The sequence below is a fragment of the Argentina silus genome, assembly GCF_951799395.1.
Source record: "Argentina silus genome assembly, chromosome: 12".
NCBI classification, from domain to species: domain Eukaryota; kingdom Metazoa; phylum Chordata; class Actinopteri; order Argentiniformes; family Argentinidae; genus Argentina; species Argentina silus.
Window position 1 is genome coordinate 22,072,441 of NC_139666.1, and position 24,481 is coordinate 22,096,921.

A 24,481-nucleotide genomic window follows, 5' to 3' on the forward strand; every position below is an offset into this window, starting at 1 on the left:
TTGAACGTGGCATGGTTGTTGGTGCCAGACAGGCTGGTCTGAGTATTTCAGAAACTGCTGATCTACTGGAATTTTCACGCACAATCCTCTCTAGGGTTTACAGAGAATGGTCCAAAAAAGAGAAAGTATCCAGTGAGCGGCAGTTCTCTGGGCCAAAATGCCTTGTTGATGCCAGAGGTCAGAGGAGAATGGCCAGACTGGTTTGAGATGATAGAAAGGCAACAGTAACTCAAATAACCACTCGTTACAACCAAGGTTTGCAGAAGACCATCTCTGAACGCACAACACGTGGGCTACAGCAGCAGAAGACCACACCGGGTGCCACTCCTGTCAGCTAAGAACAGGAAACTGAGGCTACTATTTGCACGGGCTCACCAAAATTGGACAATAGAAGATTGGAAAAACATTGCCTGGTCGATTTCTGCTGCGACATTCAGATGGTAGGGTCAGAATTTGGCGTAAACAAAGCATGGATCCATCCTGCCGTGTATCAACGGTTCAGGCTGGTGGTGGTGGTGTAATGGTGTGGGGGATATTTTCTTGGCACACTTTGGGCCCCTTAGTACCAATTGAGCATTGTTTAAACGCCACAGCCTACCTGAGTGCTGTTGCTGAGCATGTCCATCCCTTTATCACCACAGTGTACCCATCTTCTGATGGCTACTTCCAGCAGGATAACGTGCCACCTTGTTGAATCTATGCCACAAAGAATTAAGGCAGTTCTGAAGGCAAAAGAGGTACAACCCGGTACTAGCAAGGTGTACCTAATAAAGTGGCTGGTGAGTGTGTATATATTATTTTTTTACTTACCGTACATGCATACATACATACAAAAAATAAAAAAAATTGGGCGATTTTTAGGGCAACGAAAATACATAAATGGCATGCCCCCCCAACCCACATAGCTGCACCCATATCCACCCCCGACCCTCCCTCCCCACATAGCTGTACCCCCTCCCCCATACCAACCATCCCTGCAGTTCTTGTTCAGCAACAAAAAAAGGACAGAGAGAAGTGATGAAAGAAAGACAAAAGGAAATAAAATCCACACTGTTCAAAATGGTCACCAATTAACAAATAACAAATGTAAACAAAGTAAAACAAAGAAGAGGCAAAGACAGTCCAAAAGGGGCAGCCATGTTGAGTTGAATTTGGTCATAGATCACATTTATTCACTTATATTTGTGATTATATATTTGTACTTACACTTACCAAACACTTTATTAGGAACACTATACTAATACTGGGTAGGGCCTCCTTTTGCTCTCAAAACAGCCTCAATTCTTCGTGGCATTGATTCCACAAGATGTTGGAAACATTCCTTTGAGATTCTGGTCCATGATGACATGATTACATCATGCAATTCCTGCAGATTTTTCAGGTGCACTTTCAATCTGTAAATTTCCCGTTCTACCACATCCCAAAGGTGTTCTATTGGATTCAGATCCGGTGACTGGGAAGACCACTGAAGAACACTGAACTCATTGTCATGTTCATGAAACCAGTTTGAGATTACTTTTGCTTTGTGACATGGTGCATTATCATGCTGGAAATAGCCATTAGAAGACGGGTAAATTGTGGCCATGAAGGGATGCACATGGTCAGCAACAACACTCAAATAGGCTGTGGCATTCAAGCGATGATTGATTGGTATTAACGGGCCCGAAGTGTGCCAAGAAAACATTCCCCACACCATTACACCACCTCCACCATGAGAAGGTGTACAGGTTTTCCTAATAAAGTGCTCAGTGATTGTATATTGACTGTTTGTTGTTGCCTACAACTACTTTACCCATACAGTGAGTAGGCTAATGGTGCTGCTGAAGCTGAGGCAGTGCGGAGGCCTTTAAAAATAAAACAAAACCTGTAACCAAGGGTGTAGGAGGGCTGTTAAGATAGATTCTCTGTCAACACTGTTGTTAAGTCTGATGACTTCCAAGAAAGGAAGTCCAGGCAACGTGGGTTGTGCTAGAAAGAGACCCCTGTCATAAGACAATGCAGTCACACTGGTATTCCGCAAATATGAATTGGCCTGAGACTGATGAGACTGTACCAGACTGTACACCCCCCCCCCCCCCAACACACACACACACACACACACACACACACACACATTATATATATATAGGTATATATATATCATATATATATATATATAGGTATTTAACATGTTGGTATTTAACATATATAAGACTCCTAAGCCTTTGTCCGCAGGCGACTTATTTAAAAAAAAATGTCCCACAGCTAAATAATGCTATTATTATTATTATCTAACATTCGACGTCCCCCCTGCTACCTACGCCCTTGGCTACTAAAAAGGCCTTTAGCAGACAGATACTACTACACAGGGACGGACTGGGAGGGGGGGGGGGGGGTGCCGGCTGGACCCTCAGCCGACGTGGGGGTGGGGGTGGGGGCTCCAGGTGACCAGTCCGCTAATGCCACTACATTAAGTGTATACCAATACCCACCTGTTTCTTTTGATACAACCCTCTCTGCCACGTGTTGGTACTATGGTGCAAGCGGAGCAGGGAGGTTGACTGTATGGCTTGATTGACGGTTGCTATGGCCGTTTCCAAGGACTCTCTTGAAGAGGAAGCCAGTGAAGCCAGGGAATTCTCAGCGGTAAGTTGTTCCTTTTTTAGCTAGCTACCCTCTCAAAAGGTGACAAAACGACATAAAAATGTCCCATTTCGAGAATTAAATGTTATTTAACTACGCTACTGGTCATTGTAGCTGTCAGTCGTCGCTATGGCGAGCCAACTAGTTAGACGAGCTTTGCACCCTTGATGTGACCGGTGTGGCGGACAAACGCCTAAGACTTATCTAGTACCCGCCTCCTCCTTGATAGCAAGCTGTTTATTGGATACCAACATGTTAAAACAATTCAATTATTTTTTTGTAATTAATCAATAAATTATTATGTTATGTCCCAGTAGTGCTAAATACAGCAGCAGTCACGCGCATTGCAAGGCATACGAGACAGTTTTTTTTTTTTTGCTCATCAAGCATCGTGATCATGAGTGGTAAAACCATGTCTAAATAACTATTGATTTTATTAAATGTATTGACAATATATTTATAATAATAATAATAAATAATAATATATTAATTGACAGGTTGTGAAGCACCTTGCCTAAAATGTAGATTTGTTAATACTGATTATTGTGGCAATCTGATAGCCTAGGGTTAATGCAACTGCAAACATACCTGTCCTTTAATTTGACCAAGAGCTCCACGCCGTGTCACCGTGGAGTCACCATGCCATCAGAACATGCAAGGCTTCTCCGGAGGCCTTTGCCCCCTAAGAAGGTTCCCCCCGTCATGAAACATCTTCCTCCCCCCATACTTTCAGGTACACTGATAATTGAACATTTTGTTGTACTAAACAGCCTAGATGACAATGGCTTCAGTTTTTACTCTTGTCTGTCAGGGGAGGCTGGTGGAGGTAGAAATCAGAGGACGGGCTCATTGTAATGCATGGAATGGAATGAGGAATGGTATAAAACTTTGATTAGAATGAGCCTGTCCTCCGATTTCTACCTCCACCAGCCTCCACTGATGCACGTCATAGTACATTTTGTCTTGGAAGCGAAAATATTTAGTCTACGATGACTTCCTCCAGGTACCATCATAGACTCACTCCCCTCTACGGAGAGGAAGACCACCCTGAAGGACAGCGTGACGGAGGGGAGTGAGTCCAGCTGTCGTCTCGTCCCTCTCTGGGACTACGACCAGCCAGTCTTCAGGGTGGCCCCCACCCCCATGCTCACCGCAGCCCCCTCCTTGCTACTCCCCAAGATCATCGAGGGCTTCCCCTGCCGACCCCTCCGCACCCTACCCAAGATCCCCCTCCTGGACCTCCTCCACACCGACCCCCGCTACGTCCCCTCTCCCCCCAGATTCCGCTTCAATGACTTCCTGCAGAGCCATGATGGCGGCGCCGGGGCCCAGTCGCTGGAGGGCCTGAGGAAAGTGGCCCTGTCGCGGTGCAACTCCAGGAGGCTGGTGGGGCTGTTACTCCTGGAGCTCCATAGGGGGCAGCAGACGGAGGTGTCCAGACAGATCATGTCCACTGAGGCGGTGCCGCAAGCCAAGACCAGGATCCCTCAGAGGCAGATCATATGTGGTACGTGATGATGTAGGAGGTTTTAATGGATGACTATTCACCATTATGTTATAAGGGTATCTGGACATGGTGTGTGTGTGCTATACCTACTACTACTAGTACTAGTCCAATGCAACTTGGTCAGGTAGGAGTGATGCTAACTAGTGTAGTTACACTGTGCAGCTTGTGGTGTCTTTTATGTGGGTGTGTGTTTGAGTGAGTTAGCATTTCTTGTGTGTCTGTCTGTCTGTCTGTCTGTGTTATTTGACCGTGTGTGTGTTATGTGTGTTTGTGTGTGTGTGTGTGTGTGTGTGTGTGTGTGTGTGTGTGTGTGTGTGTGTGTGTATGCGTGCGCGTGTGCATTTGTGTGTGTTACATGACCAGAGCTGGCAGCGTTGCTCCACATGGAGGTCCAGGCCCAGATGATGTGTCGGCGGGGCTGTCTGGAGGGGGTGATGGCCGGGTCAGAACAGAAGTCTGTGGAGGTCTGGGGTCCTCCAGGAGAGAGACAGGCTGGCCAGAAACATGACAACCTATACCCAGGCGAGGACACGTCCACCCGCCTGCTCAAACAGCTACTGTAACACTCAGTCACCTGGGACGTCAGAATGATTGACAGGCTCTAAATCTAAAGGTGTTTAGCCACCTTCTAATGACGAATAGTGTTGTCATGCCATGTGTTTCGATGACAGTGACCAAGGAGGTGGTTACCAGAATCAGAATCAGAATTCTTTTATTTGGCCAAGTATATTTGCACATACAGGAAATTGACTTGGTGAGGTTGGTGCATGGACATAAAAGTCAAATAGCAAATATTGACAAGAAATTTACAAAATAGCAAAGTATTAACAAAATGGCAATAACAAATTTACAAATTTACAAAAAAGAGCAGCAGAACACCGACTCACTGACTGCCAAAGAATTGCAGAACACTTACCAACTAGAGTGCCAAGTGTTCTATGTGGTGTTTACCTAGCAACAATACTTTGATTGGCTACAAAATGAAGCATCATCATTCATGCATTTTTGGTGAATAAAGTCACCCACTCTAGAATGTTGACCATTTGGGCGACTTTATTCACCCTCAGCACTAAATGAGTTAAAGCACATGCTATGGTTGCCAATAAGTCTCCCTCTCGTTTGAGCAGGAAGTGAGGTCATCCTGAACTCTGTGACGACCAAGCACTTCCAGGGCTCGCGGCGTAGCCACTCCCCGTTCCTGCCCTCTGGGGAGTGTGGGGCCATCAGCCCCTCTGAGCTGGCTATACTGGACTGTCTGACTGGGGGGGGCAAGGCTCTCAGCCTGAAGGTGTGTGTGTGTGTGTGTGTGTGTGTGTGTGTGTGTGTGTGTGTGTGTGTGTGTGCGCATGTTTGTGTGTGTGTGTGTGTGCACGTTTGTGTGTGTGTGTGTGTGTGTGTGTGTAAAAGGTGGAAACTCAGTTAGCTGAATAATATGTCAACTTCCGTCTATCGTGCCAATTGATCATGTACTGCTAATAAGATCAGATCAGTAGTCCTGAATAATCTAGCATGCTCTATGCCCCCTGACCTTTCAGCACATTCCTTTAAGCTTTTTTGCGAGGGACAGAGACAGACACTAGTTGTTCTGCATTGTAGTTAAAGGAAATGAAACAACTGAATAATATAAACAACTTAATATATTTGAATAACAGGAAGGAGAATGCCAACTTCTGTTTCTCACTGAACCTTCACTGAGGGGTTACTGTGTGTGTGTGTGTGTGTGTGTGTGTGTGTGTGTGTGTGTGTGTGTGTGTGTGTGTGTGTGTGTGTGTGTGTGTGTGTGTGTGTGTGTGTGTGTGTGTGGCAGGCCCACTTCATAGCTGTCCTTCCTGATCTGACTCCTCTGGCTAATAGCCTGGTCTACCTCAACCTGTCCTTCAATGACCTCAACCTCTTCCCTGTGGAGGTGAGACTGTGACCAGGTACATCACCACACATGACCATATACACTCACTGAACACTTTATTAGGAACACCTGTACACCTTCTCATGGTGGAGGTGGTTTAATGGTATGGGGAATGTTTTCTTGGCACACTTTGGGCCCGTTAATACCAATCAATCACCGCTTGAATGCCACAGCCTATTTGAGTATTGTTGCTGACCATATGTATCCCTTCATGGCCACAATTTACCCATTTTCTAATGGCTACTTCCAGCATGACAATGCACCACGTCACAAAACAAAAGTCGTCTCAAACTGGTTTCATGAACATGACAATGAGTTCAGTGTTCTTCAGTGGCCTTCCCAGTCACCGGATCTGAATCCAATAGAATGGGATGTGGTAGAACAGGAGATTCGCAGCCTGAAAGTGCACCTGAAAAATCTGCAGGAATTGCATGATGCAATCATGTCATCATGGACCAGAATCTCAAAGGAATGTTTCCAACATCTTGTGGAATCAATGCCACGAAGAATTGAGGCTGTTTTGAGAGCAAAAGGAGGCCCTACCCAGTATTAGTATAGTGTTCCTAATAAAGGGAGGCCCTACCCAGTATTAGTATAGTGTTCCTAATAAAGTGTTAGGTGAGAGTAGGAGCATGCATGACCATAAGTTGACCATATGATGGTATGACCATGCACATGTATGAACTGAGCCAAACCGTTAACGTCATATGGTGTTCTAAACCGTTGACGGTTGTTACATCCATCTTTCTCCTCCCCCCCCCCCCCCCTCTCTCTCTCCTCCTCCCCCCCCCCCACATTTCCCCCCCTAGGTCTATGAGCTGAGTCACCTGGAGATCCTGAAGATGAGAGACAACCCCATAGAGGAGATCCCTGTTGGCATCCACAGACTCCTCCGGCTCAAGACCCTGGTCATCTCCTTCTGCAAGATCACCTCCCTGCCTTCTGAGTATGACACACTAGGGGGCGCTATGGGCGCTTTGTGAACTTCTTGTGATTCTCACCATCATGTAAACAGGAACATCTCATTTGTTATGAGCTTGTTTCCTCACACCCGCGGAGGAGTGTTACTAACGGACGGAGGAGTGTTACTAACAACTGAGAAAAGGCTGACGTGTTTGGCTGCTACAAATGTGTGTGTTGCTAGCCTTCACTATCACTGCTATATCAATGTTCACCCTGTACTGTGGAATCGGGAGATACTGTAGATACACAAGCAAATGAGAGGTCTCATGTCTGTCTGTCTGTCTGTCTGTCTGTCTGTCTGTCTGTCTGCCTGCCTGCCTGCCTGCCTGTATGTATGTCTGTCTGTCTGTCTGTCTGTCTGTCTGTCTGTCTGTCTGTCTGTCTGTCTGTCTCTGTCTGCATGTCTGTCTATGTGTCTGACCTGTCTCTCTCTGTCTGCCTGCCTGCCTGCCTGCCTGTCTGTCTGCCTGTCTGTCTGTCTCTCTGTCTGTAGCCTCTACCAGCTGCCCTGCCTGCAGTGTCTGGATGTCTCCTACAACCTCCTCTCAGCCATAACCAACGACATCAGGAAACTCAGGTACCGGGGACAGACCAACCAGCTTCAAAATGGCTGCAGAGGACACAAGACATTGTCAACTTAGTAAACTAACCAAGCAGGTGTTTCTCCAGGACTCTAGAGTACCTGAACGTGGAGGGCAACCAGCTCCACGCCCTGCCCAGCGGAGCCCTGCGTCTGTCCCTCACCCAGCTCAAGGTCTCCAACAACTACATGCACCCCTACTTCACCAGGGGCCTCAGCCGCAATTCCCCCCAGAGGCTGGCCGACACGGCCACACACGCCCTGTCTCTCACAGAGCCCTGCCTGCGCTACTCCAGCCTGCCACCGGAGGCACAGCGGGCCCTGAGCAGGTACGAACACAGACCAACACAGGGTCTCACACATCCTCATCTGATACAGACGAGAGTATATTAGAGCAGGGGAGGCTGGTGGAGGTAGACATCGGAGGACGAGCTCATACCATTCCTCATTCCATTCCATATGTTACAATGAGCCTGTCCTCTGATTACAATGAGCCTGTCCTCCGATTTCTACCTCCACCAGCCTTCACTGCATTAGAGCCATAGATGTGTCTATTCATCTGGTCTATTAACATGCAGAATCTTCCAGGAGAATTGGGGTCCAGTATCCGTTCCAAATATCACTTTATTATTATCTCCATTGGATTGTATGTAGAAAGGTACAGTAGGTGACAACTTCATACATTGATTGTGTGTGCGTGCATGCGTGCATTCGTGTGTGTTTCTGTTTCTGTTCCCTCAGGGTGTGTGTGTGTGACTGCTGCAGGGGTCCTCTCTACGGCCAGGGGTTAAAGGTCATACGTCCGTGCCACGACATCTTTGGTCTTCACAGGGTTCCCTTCATCTTCTACGCCTGCTCCCCTGCCTGTCACCAGAGCTTCCTGAGCCAGACGGACAGTCTCTCCAGCCTGCTCTACGGAGAGGAGACCCAATGAACCTCACATGACTATGAAGCTGCTAATATTGGCTAAACTATCTCTTAGACATTATGGAGGGGGGGGGGGCTGGTGGAGGTGGAGATTGCAGGACAGGCTCATTGTAATGCATGGAACTGAACGAGGAATGGTATTTTACACACGTGTTTGATACCATTCTTTATTCCATTCCATGCATTGCAATGAGCCCGTCCTCCTATTTCTACCTCCACCAGCCTCTAAAATCTATGGACTTCATCTCTCTTATAAGCGCTTTCATGAATTTGTGTGCTTTATTCTAAGCTCCCCATGCTAGTGTCATGTTCTTTAGTAGTTTTAATAAGAGTTTGTATCTGTGTGTACGATGCACTCCCATAATTATGGCGCTTTTCATATTTTTGCGTTTTCCACTGTGCAAAAATACTAAATAAACCAAATATACAGTATAAACTCAAATTGCGTTGAATTATTTTATCCATCATGCAATCGTGCTAGTAGAAAGTGCAACGCTGTCTGACGTCAGTGTAAACAAACGAAAGGCGGCCAATCACAGAAGCGCACCTCAACAGACAGCTCTCACAAACACTTCCGGGAGTCGTGTTGTGTTGTCAAGATGGCAGGGCATGATCATCATCACCATTCTATGTGTTTATGCGACTTAATCAGGTAACAATCATTTAATGGGTAATGTTTTGTTTTGGTCGCAGCAATTTCAGGTCCTCCTCAAGTGAAACTGCAGAATGAATAACAGACAAGTGACCGTTTGTTGCCCGAAAGAGAGAAACTAGCTACCTAGCTAACATTAGCTGGCTTCTCTATCACCATGTGTGTTGTAGCTATGGACAGACATTGTGATGTTTTACCATCCCTGTAAGTGTCTCTGTGTTTGTACTTTGAGTCTTATGATGCTAAATAGTTGATCATGATTTCGCGTACTGGGTTGGAATTTCGCTCTAACTCTGGTCGGCATTGCCCTGCTCACAGTATGAGAGATGATGACGACGATGTCACAGCCTTCACTGATGACAGACAGTATTATGAACTAGCTTTATAATAACGGTTTGTTTTTTCAAAACAGGTTGTTATGGTCTCTGTTTCTGCCGTGCGTGTATCTGAGCTTGGTGCTGACGCTGCTCCTGTTCCTACTCGTCATGGGAGTCCGGGTGTGGCTGCAGAATCGTCGGAAAGCCCGTCTGGCTCTAGACAGCTCCCCGACCGTCGCCTTCTTCCACCCGTACTGCAATGCGGGCGGGGGCGGGGAACGGGTGCTCTGGTGCGCCCTCCGAGCGCTCCAGAATAGGTAGGTTTGTCCCAAATGTAGCAGGCCCAGTCCCAACGCCATGTCCACTTCTCTAACCCTTACTCTTCAATGTGGATACATCTGACGGACCTGGATGTCTAATTCTGAACTGTTATTTATAGTCAAATTCATCTCCATCCTTTAGTGACAGCTACCTTACAACAACGACCATCACCTGATGTTTTCCCCTTAGATACCCCAACGTCTCATTCGTGGTGTACACCGGCGACCAGGGGGTAACCGGGGAACAGATCCTGGATGGCGCCCATCAGCGCTTCAACATCCGGCTCCCCCGCCCCGTCACCTTCGTCTTCCTGGGGCATCGTGCCCTGGTGGAGGCCAGCTCCTACCCCCACTTCACCCTGCTGGGGCAGAGCATGGGCTCCATGTTCCTGGGGTGGGAGGCCCTCACCGCCTTCGTACCGGACCTCTACGTAGACTCCATGGGTTACGCCTTCACGCTGCCAGTGTTCCGGTACCTGGGGGGCTGCAGGGTGGGCAGCTACGTTCACTACCCCACCGTCAGCACCGACATGCTGTCTGTGGTCCGAGACAGGAACCCCAGGTAAGCTGGTTAGCCGGTTGTCACTGTTTCATCAACTGGATTATGATTCACCACTCTGGTGTTCATTCACACGGTCACAGCATCAGCTACTTAGTCAAACAGATGACTAAAAGACCTTACAAAACTGACATACACACCCAACAACAACTGAGATAGATATCGTTGATTATTATTTTCTTGTCCGTATACAAAGGCAGATGTTATATCAGGCATTGTTGACTTTCTCAATCATCAAGCTGAAGCATCAACCTTGTGATCTCACCCACCGCCCTGCATCCTCTCTAATCAGCATCTCTCTCTCTCTCTCTCCCCACCCCCTCCCAGGTTCAACAATGCAGGGTACATCTCCAGTAACCCTCTCCTGAGTGCAGCCAAGGTGGTGTACTACTGCGCCTTCTCCCTGCTCTACGGCCTCACGGGCTCCTGCAGTGACGTCATCATGGTCAACTCCACCTGGACCCTGGGTCACATCCTGGCTCTGTGGCGGGTCCCCAGTCGTACCAGCGTGGTCTACCCGCCCTGCGACATCAGAGCCTTCCTCGACATCCCATTGGACGAGGACCAGGAAGTGAGCGGAGGAGACAAGAAGTGCCATTCCATCGTGTCGGTGGGACAGTTCCGGCCAGAGAAAGATCACAGGTTACAGATCAGGGCGTTCCGGAAGCTGCTGGATAAGACAGGGGCGGGGCCGGGAGGACGGGAGTCACTGAGGCTGGTTCTGATTGGTGGCTGTCGGAATGAGGAGGATGAGGAGAGGGTGAGGCTGCTGAGGGGGCTGTGCCAGGAGCTGGGCGTGGCCGACAGGGTGGAGTTTAAACTGAACATTCCGTTCGAAGAGCTGAAGAGAGAGCTGGTGGACGCCACCATTGGCCTGCATACCATGTGGAACGAGCACTTTGGGATAGGTAAAGACACACACACACACACACACCTCTGTCAATATGGGACCAAGAGAATGGCTACATGTTTGTGTTGGTTTGGTTGACTTAGTTGTCTGTCTCATTAAATTCCTGTTCCTAATTCTTGATAGAATAATTGGCTCCCTTCAGATCAGTATATCTGTTAAGGGAACTGACTGTCCCACCTGACCTCTCTGTCCCCTCCCTCCCCTCCGTCCCCCAGGTGTGGTGGAGTGTATGGCGGCAGGGACGGTCATCCTGGCCCACAAGTCCGGTGGTCCTAAACTGGATATCGTGGTGCCGCACGAGGGCGGGCCTACGGGCTTCCTGGCCGACAACGAGGACAGCTACGCCGTCACCATGGAAACCATCCTGGCGCTGTCGCACGCGGCGAGGCTGGAGATCCGGCGGAACGCCCGACGGTCCGTGGACCACTTCTCGGACCAGGAGTTCGAGGTGTGCTTCCTGTCCGCCATGGAACCCCTAATGGGATCACTGCAGCCCTGAGTGACCGCCCCCCCCCCGACAGACTGACACTTAAACCCCTCCCCCTTTGCTACACTCACTGGCCTGATAGGCCCGAGAATGTTGTATCACTTTGAATGTCGGAGCACTGCCGGCCTATCAGAACTATGCTACAGTAGCTTTCTGTTCCTGTTAAGAATGAGGATGTGTTCCACGTGTCTAGTGGACAGAGCTGCAGTGAGGTGAGGGACTGTCTGACTGAGTGGTGGTTCTATCTGTCTAGAGGACGTTTTCTTTTGTCTTATGTTTACAATCAACAAGCACTTGATCCATGTTGCCAGTCCTTTGTGGAGGAGATATGAGGCTTCCCTGTCGGTTTCACCTCTGAAGAATGACCAAAACGCTGTTCGTCTCTCTCTCTCTCTCTCTCTCCCTATCTATCTATGTCTCTCTCTCTCTGTTTTCCTCTCTGTCTTTGTGTCTCTCTGTCCCTCTCCCTCTGTCTCTCTCTCTTTCTCCCTCTCTCTCCCTCTGTGAAAGGGTCCAAAGCTAACCAAGTGTTTGTGATACATGTGCAGAAAATGTAAATATCACACAAACAATTGCTTTATTTTAGAAGAGAAAATATATTGCTACTAATATTTGTCTCATGAATATTTGTTGTGTTCTCTATGATCTTGTAGGAACTCAGTTTCACCAATAAGATGACATTCACTCGTGGAAAGTTGGCTTGAAGACAAGCGTTAACACTGTTATTCATTCTATATACAACCGTAATGAAACACTTCCAACACTTAAACTGCTTATCAATGTTTGCTTAGGTCATACTGCCATCCAGTGGCAAGTGTACATAGGTAGTACATAGTCAAGCTTACTGCTAGACACATCTGCTAGATAGTCTGAGTCAAACCTGCAGTATCCGTTACATGTTACTTCTATGCAGGAATACATAATCATTGCAGCTAAGTTGGTTTTGTACAAATATGAAAAGGAGAGGTTATTCCAAAGTTGCTTTGTAGCATCATGGTTCTTATCTTGTCATGGTCCCACTTACATCTCACAATAAAGAATGATATGAACACTAATCTGCCCTTTGCTTGTTTGTGATCTCACAGTCTTCTGTCTGGGCCTGGGCCTGGTCTGAAGCCTGGGCCTCACCTGGTTGCTCTGGCTGGGTCTCACAGCCAGCAGCCTGGGTTAGAGTCTGAGAGGGACTGCCCTCTGTGGAGGTATCTCTGGGGGTCTCACATGTGGAGTCTATCACTGCGGTGATCTGCTGGGGGTCCACTGGCTCCTCACTGCATCCCTCCTCCTCCTTCTCCACCACACCATCTGTTACATCCCTCTCTCCCACTCTCTCCATCCTCCATGATAAAGAGGTTCATCATCGACTCGGCCACCTACCCTCTCAGCTCATCTTCCGACTCCTCAAAATTCCTGAGGAAATAGACGTAAAGATGAATTGAGAGGAAATGAAATGATTTTTTTCAATAGAACTGCCTGGTGGATAGCAAATGAACTGCTAAAGCCATACAGAGTGAGGTGCTGCATGCAGATGACCTGTTCTACAGTATAAACCACCTCAACGTCCTAGAGCATTTACTGGATATATCCATATTATGGAAGGAAGCAGCAGTGCTGTGCAGTACCTAGCTCACGCTGACACTCGTGAACAAGCCCCCCCGCCCGTGTCAGTCAGGTGACTGTGCGTGGGCGTCATACTCACGTGTCATCATCATCTGACCGGGGTTCCAGACGCTCTTCATCCACCTCCACATCAGAGTCTTCATCTTCATCATCCTCCGTCCTCTCCCCTTCCGCTTCATCCTCTCCTCCGGTTAAGGCCTCTAAGAGAAAGAAAAAAAGTTAGAGGACATGGAGTTTGAGTCACCATCCAAACCATTTGTGTGTGTGTGAGATCTGACCTGTGTGTTGGGAGTCCAGGGTGGAGATGAGGTCAGCCTGGGCCAGGGCGTTGAGGAGGGTGTTGGGGGGAACGTCTCCCCACTGCTTTCTTTCCACTGCTAAAGCCTCTCCCTCCTCTACTGCAGTGTCACCTGGGAGAAAAGGGGGAAAAGTGAGAGTGTGTGTGTGTCCATTCCCATCCACTCACCCTGTCCAGGTCCAGCCATCGTCGTACACACAGACGACACGTCCATCCCTGCCAGGGCGTCCAATAGAGTCTGAGGTGCTCCCTGGCTCCACCCCCTCCTCACTTTGGATTTGGGTGTGGCTTCATCATGCCCCGCCTCCGCACCTGTCCCTGACCAATCCCGGTGCCTCAGCTCCTCTCCTTCCTGGAAGCTCAGGGTCTGGTTCAGAAGGTCCATCTCCTACACACACACACACACACACACACACACACACACACACACACACACACACACACACACACACACACACACACACACACGGTTAAGAGTGATACATGAGAGAGCATAACTATTGTCCAAAGTAACACATCACGTTGACTGTCTCAATAACACTCCATTCAGTCTTATACCTCTTCCTCCTCTTCTTGTGTCATCAAAACTTTTTCTCCTCCTCCCTCTTCTCTTCCTTCTTCTTCCCTTCATCATCTAACTGGATCTCAAACATAATTCCTTTCTGCAGTGAAAGGGAAAGAGGGGCCATCAGACACACTTTCAGTTCATTGAAAGTCTCTCTCTTTTCATCTCTCTTTCCATTTCTCTTTTCTTTTGCTCTTTTCATTTCTATTTTCATTTCTGAGGCTGGCGCCTGGTCTCACCGTGTCTTTGTGTTTCCTCTGTGCTTCTCGCCTCTCCTCTCTGTTCTGCTGTCTGATCTGTTCCAGGGCTTCCTCTATATCCCCCCCCACACACACACACAATATACATTTAACACACAGGCCACATAGGGAAGTTCTCAGACATAGACACACACACAGATACAGACACACAGATACAGACACACACACACACACACACACACACACACAGAATATACAAGGCTGGAGGTACAGAAGTGTTAAATGCAGGACCACCAGACTGAAGAACTCCTTCTTTCCCATTGCCATCAGGCTCCTAAACAACCCATAGGAGATTAATATAACCTTACTACCTCAAATAACTGAATTTTCCAGTTTGCATAATTGCACTGCTACATTTGCACAGTTTTTTTATTATTATTGCTGCTATTTTATTTTATGCCTTAAATTTTGCTGTCTTGTACATTTGTTTAGTATATATTGTATATTCTTTAGTATTGTATATTTTACATTGGTTGGCATTCTGCGGACAGCAAAGCAAGAATTTCGTTGTACAGGGAAACATGTTTTCTACTGTGCATATGATAATAAACACTTTGAATCTTGAATCAATTAACACACAGGCCACATAGGGATGTTCTCCATTGCTTTTTAGACTCATTGTCTCAAGACAGATAACGCAACTTAATCTAAACTGTAGTAGATGCGTCGCGCTAGAATGACGACACCTGTCGGACTACGATGAATCTAGGTCTCACCTTCACTGAGGCTCGCACTGACTACAACAGTTTAGCTGGTCTCACCAGGTGGAGGTTTCTCTCTGGTCTGGTCTCTCCCGTGGCGAGGTGTGTCTCTGGTCTGGTCTCTCCCGTGGCCAGGTGTGTCTCTGTCCTGGTCTCTCTTGTGTCCAGGTGTGTCTCTGTCCTGGTGTCTCTTGTGTCCAGGTGTGTCTCTGTCCTGGTGTCTCTTGTGTCCAGGTGTGTCTCTGTCCTGGTCTCTCTTGTGTCCAGGTGTGTCTGTGGTCTGGTCTCTCTTATGTCCAGCAACGACAATTGTCAGTAGCACTAATTATTCTGTAATAATGATGCATGATATGTATTTTCAACACTTTTAAAAAATACGTCACTGTAATGTATTGGCATTATTACAACTTTGTGTTTCCAATGTATTAATAAGGGCTTTCCCTATTGGCTGTGTAAGAGTCCTTAGCTGTTGTGCACATGCTCTGTACTGTCTTAAAATTGATCAGTAAACGAGCATCCACGTAATGTTCTGTCTCCGTTATTGAAACCGTGAATATATATAACTCTAAATATATTACAATTTGGCGACGAGGATGGGATATCTAATGAAAGATGATCCCAGTGACGAGAGACAACTTTGCAGCAAGTAGAACGCAATAAACGAACTTTGTAGCTCGAAAGAAAGAGGCTAGCAAACGGAAGCTAAGTAGCTAAAGGCGACTACAAGCTAGCAAGATAGCTAGTTTCCAAATCGGTGCGTTAGCTGAATATAAAGAAGGACAGCAAGATTTCGAATCTTACTTGGAAAGACTGGAACAGTAGATGATCGCAAACGAGGTGGACACTGACAAAAAGGTCAGCGTGTTTCTGTCGGTAATCGGAGCGGATGCCTACAGACTTTTAAAGAATTGAGTCAGTCCTGAAAAACCTAGCACACAAACCTACGAGGAGCTAAGCGAGTCGCTCAGTGAGCATTACAAGTCGAAACCGCTTGTCATCGCGGAACGTTTCCGTTTTCAAAAAAATAAAAAGTCTGATTACATAGTAGCTTTGAAGCAACTTTCAACTCATTGTGAGTTTGGTGCACATCTTAATGATGCACTCCGTGACCGTTTTGTTAGTGGGTTAAAAGCTGAGGCTGTGCAGAGGAAACTTTTATCGCAACCAAGACTAACATTCAAGACTAAGACTATTAAGTAATAAACAAAGTCAAACAGTCAGAACAAAAGGCCTGATTAGACAAAACTTGATGAGGAAATGTAGTTCTTGAATGTTATTGGTGTATGTAGACAGGAATCAGAAATACGTTGAATAGAAGGCGTTAACCTGTGTGAAATCTATAAAGACAGGTGACTGAGGAGATAACGGGGTCAGCTACATGTTCTGCGGGAATGAAGTCTTTGAATGAGTCAACAGCTCTGGTTAACGGTATTTTATTTCAAAGTATTATAACTTAAATTCTACGACACTAGCATTAGCAAGGAAGGCCTGAAAAATGCCTTCGTGTTTTTCAGGATTAGCTGTGCGTGGACTGGGGGCAGCCGTTTCTACACAGGTTGTTGTTGTTTTCTTTTTTGCAGGGCTCCCGTTGGGAGGACAGCGAGAGCGACTTCGAAGCGGGTATGTGACGTTTAATTACATTTTACAGTAGTAGACACAGTCAACAAATGTATCTGGGTAATGGCATGACTATTTGTCAGTTAGTAGCAATGGTAGCATTGTTAGCTTTAGCTTGAACTAGCTAGCTTGCTAGTCACCTACATGCATTTTGGACTGTTTCACAACAAATATTGAGTGGTTCAGAGAGTCTAACTATTGTTATTGCTCATAGTTATTCTTCTTTTTCTTATCATTATTATTCCAATTCTTCCGATTTTTTGGTATGCTACTCCTCCTACAGCGTTCAAGCTATTTAGACTAATCAAACTTTAAAACGTGTGGAGAGGTATTTTTAAGTCATGATATTTATTCCGATTCCGAACCCTAGCACATATTCCTGACCAATCAGCGGGTAATGCCGCCATTAGCCTTCCTTCTCCACATACCCACTAGTAATCTGCCACTGGCTCATTCTGGCTAAGACAAATATCGATTAGAGGTATGCCTCCTGGTGCCCCAGGAGCCCCTAATCTCAGTACCAGTGGTCCAGAACAGTTTCTTTGCCTATCTTGTTTTATCCTGCGCCTCTCATTGGATACTTATTCTTCCGTCTCAAACATGTTAGGGGGAAGTACTACCTTACGGGTCGCCTTCGTATATTGCTTGGTTATAAGGTACTTTTGGCCTAGGTTGTTCCATATTCCAAGGTACAATACGCCACGTGACATGACAGTCCCCTTTAAATTTCCCCAGGTTTGCGGTGCCATATGTTATGTTAAGTGGTTTGTCGAAGCATTCAAACTTTTGCTTCCAATCAATTGAATCCGGGGATCTCCCTCTTTTTCTCATCTATTCTCACATCTATTTTTCTGCATTGGTCTCTAAAAGTTTGATCATAAAACGGATGGTATCTGGTGTTGCTTAAGCCCAAACATTCGGCTGGACAATATGGTCATTTTGATTCTTCTATGGGACAGGACTTTTTATATAACTGTGCACATGCCTGGTATGTGTGTGGGTTAGGTACAACTCGTAGTTTTTTAAGTGGTGATGGACTACACATGAGGCAATCTCCTTCTGTTACTGACTGGGCTGTAAACTCTACCCATTTATACCAATAATTTTGCTTTGCCTGTTCCCATAATGTATTTACCTTATATTCTCTGTCCCTATGTCTTTTGGTTTCAACCTGTGTTTGCTTCACTTCCTGACTCAATTCTCTAGGCAGGGCCTGTTCTATTTGGGACAGCATGTAGATTAGTATTATTACTTTATATATCACTAGTCACTTCCCCAGGATCCCCCAGGCTCTACTGTCCTTCCCGTTCGGCTGGGGGCTGGATTTCCGGCCCTTGTTCAGCCTCTGTACCTGTTCCTTCATTTCCTCTGTGCTCCTGTACGATCTTACCCGTTCCTTCGTCTTCTTCTCTGGTTTGCTTTTTCTTCTTGCCTCGGGACCCTGGTGCAGTGGTTCAAGTGGTACCAGGTTAGACTCCCTCGGACTTGTATTGCAATGGGGGTGGCTCGCACTACCTCGTACGCTCCCTCTCTCCTTGGCTCGTTCCACTTCCTCCGGAAGACTTTGATGTACACCTGGTCTCCTGGAGTTATCGGATTGGGCAGGGGTGGCTCCGGCTCCGGCTGCTTGTCTTTTTCCTGTGAATATATAACTTTATGTATCTCAGTTAGTTGTTTCATGTACTGCTTTAGTTCCATCTGGAGTTGTTCCAGTGGTGGTCCTTTGTAAGGTATATATTATAAGGCACATATCTTCATCAGCTTTGTTTTGAGGGTACCATTTATTCTTTCTACCATTCCTTGTGATTGTGGATGGTAGACACAACTCAATCTTTGCTTTATCCTTAACTGCTGTATGACTTGTTTCACAGTTTTCTGAATAAATGCTGCACCATTATCTGAGCTAATCTCATTAGGTATTCCAAATCTGGGTATTACTTCTCTTGTTAGACATTTAACCACTGTTCCTGCCCCTAATTCTGCCGATGGTGTTGCTTCTACCCATCTGCTAAATCTATCTATGACAACAAGCATGTATCTTTTCCATTGACCTTTTTTATCCTGTCTACATAGTCCATTACCAAATGTTTAAATGGTCCGTCTGGAACCGGTATGTGTCCTAAGGGTGTTTTGATTCCTTTCTCACGTTGTTTTGTGCGCATACTGTGCATTCTGCCAATGCATTTTCTACCATTGCCTGTAAATAGGGTGACCAATACCCTTGGAGTTTTATCTTTCTCACAACTTCCCCCCTTGCGCAATGGTCAAAACCATACGCATCAGCGATCAAAATCCCCAGTAGCACCGTAGGTGCCACTATAGTACCCTCATGCGATCTCCACAATCCTGTAGAGTCTCCTTTTGCCCCCCTTTGGAGCCACATGGATTGCTCATACGGCCCTGCAATCTGTTGCATGCGTATTATATCCGCTAGCTGCGTTATTGGTTCTATTAATACCATTGGGGCCAACACGGCCACCTCACACTTCGAGGCTCGCTTTGCCGCTTCATCAGCAGCATTATTGCCCTGAATAATGTAATCATTGCCTTTCTGGTGCGCCTGACATTTGATGATCGCTAACCGTTTTGGTTTCATCATAGTCGACATCAATTCCTTAATTTGCTCACAATGCTGTATGGGTGACCCATCACTTTTCAAAAAGCCTCTCTGTTTCCATACTGCCCCAAACAGATGACAGACTCCATGCGCATACGCTGAGTCATTAAAAATGTTCACTGATTTGCCTTCCCCCATTTTACAGGCTTCTGTCAGTGCCCTTAGTTCTGCCAACTGGGCAGAACACGGTTGTGGACAGCTGAATGTCTGCCCTATTGTTTGACTATGCCGTACCCTGCATGATTTCCTAAATGATCTCTATAACATGAACCATCTACAAAATATGTCTCTTCTGCATATAGTAAGGGTGTTGATTCTAAATCTGGTCTTAACCTGGTGAATGTTAGCGAGTGTGCTATACAATCATGTTCTTCCCCTTCATCTGCCAGTGGTATTAACTCAGCTGGATTTACTGTGCTACATCTCTTGATAGTGATGTCTGGGTATGTTAATAACGACAAATATGACAGGTTCCTAGCTTGTGTTAGAACAAACCTTCCCTGTTCTAACAGTTCCACTGTCTTGTGATGTGTGTGTATATTGTTATTGGGTAGCCCATTGTGATTGACGAGGCCTTCTCATAGGCATAGTGCATAGCTGCTGAAAACAGGGCAGGTACCCCTGGGCAACACTGTCTAGTTTGGTGCTATAGTAGGCTAACGCTTGCTTTTTCCTACCACTACACGTTTCCTGTACTAACACTGCTGAAGCATACCCACTCCTTCTGTTTGCCACATACAATAGGAATGGTTTGTTATAATCGGGCACAGCCAATGCTGGTGCCCGTTGCATTTCTTTTTTCAACATTTCAAATGCCATTGTAGCTTCTGTTGTCCATATTAAAGGGGCTCTTAAGTTCTGCTGACCCGCTGTTTTCATCAGCACCCTCAGAGCTGCTGTTTTTATCGCATAGTCCTCTATCCAATCTCCGCTGAATCCTGTCATTCCCAAGAATGTCATCATTTGGCCCACATTTACTGGTTTTGGTGTTTTACTTATGCCTTCTAATTGTCCTGGTGATATTGCTTTTGACCCATGCGCTATAGTTCTTCCCAGATAGTCAACCTGAGGTAAGCAATACTGCAATTTAGTTTTTGACACTTTGTGTCCCCCCTTTGCCAATTTTTGGAGAACTCTTATGGAGTCCTCATGACATTGTTCCAATGTGGTTGAACAAATGAGCAAATCATCTGTGCTGTTTATCTCCAGGTCTTCTAGATCTGCTTTTAGCACCTGGTTGAACACATGAGGCGAATGTTTGAACCCTTGAGGTATTCTAGTGTATGTGTATTGTTGTCCTCTGTAGGTAAATGCAAACCAGTACCAACTTTCTTCTGCTAACGGTACACTGAAAAAAGCTGAGCATAAATCTATCACTGTATAGTATTTGGCTGTCGGAGGAACATTTGTTAACAGTGTATGAGGATTTGGTACTTCTGCTGGCCAATCCTGTACCACGTCATTTACTGCTCTTAAGTCATGTACCAATCTCCATTTTGACTTATCTGCTTTTAGAATTGGAAGAAGGGGGGTATTGCACGGGCTGTTTATTCTTTCTAAAACTCCCGCTGCTATCAAACCCTCTATTGTTTTGCTTATTCCTTCCTCAGCTTCAGGTTTCATAGGATATTGGGCTTTTCTTGGTAATATAATTATAGGGCTTGCTGATTTTACTAAGCCCACGTCAGTGTCATGTTTTGACCAGAGACTTTCTGGAATCAGTTTTTCCATGTCATCTCTCAATTGATTATCCGATTTTTCTTTCATCTGAACTTGTTGTTTAACCAATATGGCTACTTCCTATTTTATTGTTTTCTTCTCCCGAGTCTCTCTTCACTTATTTCAATTCTCTCTCACAATTCTTACTCCGACTCCCCAAAGGGTTGTCTCTATTCCTACTTTTGATTATTTGGTTTTTGCAAAAAGTATCTTACGTTTCCTTGAACCCATTTGTGCCGGATGCTGCGCGACGCAGCATTGCCTCTCCTGCCGGATGCTGCGTGGCGCAGCATTTTTTATTTGTCGTATTTTTCATGAGGCGTGCAGCATATAATGCACTGTCATTGGTTCAAATACACATGAGGTGGGTCTTGTTGATTTAAAAAAAAATACGTGACCACCCAAATGTCGTGTGGTTCGCCGAAAATCACGTCAATCAATCAGACATACACGTGCGTTTATTGTAGATTTTATTTTTCGAGAGCGGCGAAATGGCTACGGCAGAGGAAAATGTTGACAGCGAGGGCAGTGACAGAGTTGGGAGAGATTGAGGAGTTTGAGAGGGAGGAGGAGGTAGAGGATGAATTTTTACCGATGAGCTTTGGGACATGTTGGTGACGGAAACGAATCGGTACGCTGAAGAGACGTGCGGTCAGACCCCCACCAACTCCAAGTGGAACCCTGTCTCCAAAACGGAGATGAAGACATTTGTCGGGCTGTGTTTCACCTTCGGCATTTTGAAGCTGCCAGCACGCAGGGATTACTGGAGGCAGAGCAAATGGTTGTACCAGACCCACGTCCCCAAGGCCATGGCAAGGGACCGCTTTGACATGATCTGGAGGTAATGATTTGTATTTTGTTTTCTTGCGCTCTCTTCCGAGTTCCGTTCTCTTACTTAACCCATTTGTGCCGGATGCTGCGCTACGCAGCATTGCATCTACCGCCGGCTGCTGCGTTACGCACATTTGAATTTGCCGCCAGTTGCTGCGCAGCGCAGCATTTTTGATTTGTCATAATTTTCATGAGTGCAGCATATAATGCACTGTCATTGGTTCAAATACACATGAGGTGGGTCTTGTTGATTTTTTAAAACCACGTGAGCACCCAAATGTTGTGTGGTTCGCCGAACGCACTTGTATGTCTGATTGATTTTCCGCGACACGACACGAGTGCATTATATGCTGCACTCATGAAAATAACGACAAATCAAAAATGGCGGTAAATTCAAATGTGCTCAACGCAGCAACCGGCGGTAGATGTCGCGCGGCAGTCGGCACAAATGGGTTAATACATATACAGTGGGGGAAATAATTATTTGATCCCCTGCTGATTTTGTTAGTTTGCCTGATTACAAAGAAATGAGCGGTCTATAATTTGTATGGTACTTTTAGTTTAACAAATAGAGACAGAATATCAACAAAGAAGTCCAGAAAAAACACATTATATAAAGTTATAAATTAATTTGCATTTGATCCCCTACAAACCAGCAAGAATTCTGGCTCATACAGACCGGTTATATGCCCACAGGCACACAGATTAGTCCTGTCGCTTTAGGAAAAGTACTCCTAATCTCTGCTTGTTATGGGTATAAAAGACACCTGTCAATAGAATCAATCTCTTCCATTCCAACCTCTCCACCACCATGGGCAAGACCAAAGAACATTCAAAGGACATCAGGGTAAGAGTTGTAGACCTGCACAAGGCTGGAATGGGCTACAAGACCATCAGCAAGAAGCTTGGTGAGAAGGAGACAACTGTTGGTGCAATTATTAGAAAATAACCAAATAGCAAAATAACCATCAATCGCCCTCGGCCTGGAGCTCCATGCAAGATCTTGCCTCGTGGGGTAAGGATGATCATGAGAAGGGTGAGGGATCAGCCCAGAACTACACGGGAGGAGCTTGGTAATGATCTCAAGGCAGCTGGGACCACAGTCACCAAGAAAACCATTGGTAACACACTACACCGTAACGGATTGAAATCCTGCAGTGCCCGCAAGGTCCCCCTGCTCAAGAAGGCACATGTACAGGCCCATCTGAAGTTTGCCAATGAACACCTAAATGATTCAGAGAAGGCTTGGGAGAAGGTGATGTGGTCAGATGAGACCACATAATTGAACTCTTTGGCATAAATTCGACTCTTCGTGTTTGGAGGGAGAGAAATGCTGAATGCTACAATCCCAAGAACACCATCCCCACCGTCAAACACGGAGGTGGAAACATTATGCTTTGGGGTTGTTTCTCTGCTAAGGGTACAGGACGACTTCACTGCATTGAGGGGCCAATGGACGGGGCCATGTACCATAAGATCTTGGACGAGAACCTCCTTCCCTCAGCCGGAGCACTGAGGATGGGTCATGGATGGGTCTTCCAGCATGACAATGACCCAAAACATACAGCCAAGGCAACAAAGGAGTGGCTCAAGAAGAAGCACACTAAGGTCATGGAGTGGCCTAGCTAGTCTCCAGACCTTAATCCTATCGAAAAATTTGTGGAGGGAGCTGAAGCTTCAAGTTGCCAAGCAAAAGCCTTGAAACCTTCAGGATTTGGAGAGGATCTGTAAAGAGGAGTGGACCAAAATCCCTCCTGAGATGTGTGCAAACCTGGTGACCAACTATAAGAAACGTCTGACTTCTGTGCTTGCCAGCAAGGGTTTCTCCACCAAGTACTAAGTCATGTTTTGCTTGGGGATCAAATACTTATTTCCTTCGATCAAATGCAAATGAATTTATAACTTTATATAATGTGTTTTTTCTGGACTTCTTTGTTGATATTCTGTCTCTATTTGTTAAAATAAAAGTACCATAAAAATTATAGACCGCTCATTTCTTTGTAATCGGGCAAACTAACAAAATCAGCAGGGGATCAAATAATTATTTCCCCCACTGTACATGGAGACCTGACATGAGAATATTCACCAACACAGAGCAAATTGAATGGTCATACTGTATACAGTAGAACAACCATGCTCTAAGATGGTACTACAAAGGCCCAGAGTTATTAGATTGGTTGTTGAAGGTTGTTCTACGGTACCTTGGACCCAGTGACATGAGACCATGAAGTCTGGAACTGGAAAATCCTCTCAGAGCTCATCAGCACTGTCCGTGCATGTGTCCGTCTGAGAACGAGAGGAGAGGAGACATCAAGAAATGTTCCAGGACGATTATCACTTCAGTTAAAATAGGGAAACATTAAATATAACAGATGTCAGTCTACAGCCCCTATGTTATTTCTGTGACTGAAACATATAACACTTGCTGGCTTTTGCTAATTTGATTGAAAGCATAAAACCTGCCTTGGTACTTGACTCATGAATGGCAGCTTGATGATGAAAAAAA

General features: G+C 46.0%; 2 protein-coding genes across 4 annotated transcripts; one reads left to right on the forward strand and one right to left on the reverse strand.

Moving 5' to 3' along the window:
- Window positions 1-9,089: 9,089 nt before the first annotated feature.
- On the forward strand, window positions 9,090-11,762 carry LOC310812797 (GDP-Man:Man(3)GlcNAc(2)-PP-Dol alpha-1,2-mannosyltransferase-like; the record flags this gene model as incomplete). Its single annotated transcript, XM_083681501.1, has 5 exons — window positions 9,090-9,157; window positions 9,570-9,791; window positions 9,985-10,356; window positions 10,681-11,261; window positions 11,479-11,762. Exons 1-5 carry the CDS (start codon window positions 9,105-9,107, stop codon window positions 11,760-11,762), a joined length of 1,512 nt encoding a protein of 503 aa, XP_083537627.1. The 5' UTR covers window positions 9,090-9,104.
- Window positions 11,763-13,026: 1,264 nt separating this feature from the next.
- LOC310812798 (uncharacterized protein) lies at window positions 13,027-24,263 on the reverse strand. Of its 3 annotated transcripts, XM_083681503.1 has the most exons (9): window positions 24,177-24,263; window positions 18,199-18,446; window positions 15,252-15,480; window positions 14,470-14,543; window positions 14,224-14,327; window positions 13,937-14,053; window positions 13,646-13,777; window positions 13,447-13,567; window positions 13,027-13,157 (listed from the first exon to the last, which is right to left on the reverse strand). In XM_083681503.1, exons 1-5 carry the CDS (start codon window positions 24,199-24,201, stop codon window positions 14,247-14,249), a joined length of 657 nt encoding a protein of 218 aa, XP_083537629.1. In that variant the 5' UTR covers window positions 24,202-24,263; the 3' UTR covers window positions 13,027-13,157; window positions 13,447-13,567; window positions 13,646-13,777; window positions 13,937-14,053; window positions 14,224-14,246. The 3 variants fall into 3 exon arrangements, 2 of the variants coding, with proteins under 2 accessions (XP_083537629.1, XP_083537628.1); XM_083681502.1 differs by having other exon boundaries at window positions 13,646-14,053; XR_014554527.1 differs by lacking the exon at window positions 24,177-24,263 and having other exon boundaries at window positions 13,646-14,053; window positions 15,252-15,521; window positions 18,199-18,432.
- Between the last annotated feature and the right edge of the window lie 218 nt (window positions 24,264-24,481).

Bases quoted from the DNA above. Each gene is read 5' to 3' on its own strand.
- LOC310812798 (XM_083681503.1), bottom strand. From the start codon at position 24,201: ATGGTCTCATGTCACTGGGTCCAAG. The intron at 18,447-24,176 runs GTACCGTAGAAC...ATATATTCACAG, and splicing joins CTCATGTCACTGGGTCCAAG to GAAAAAGACAAGCAGCCGGA. The intron at 15,481-18,198 runs GTAAGATCGTAC...GCTGGACATAAG, and splicing joins AGAAGAAGACGAAGGAACGG to AGAGACCAGACCACAGACAC.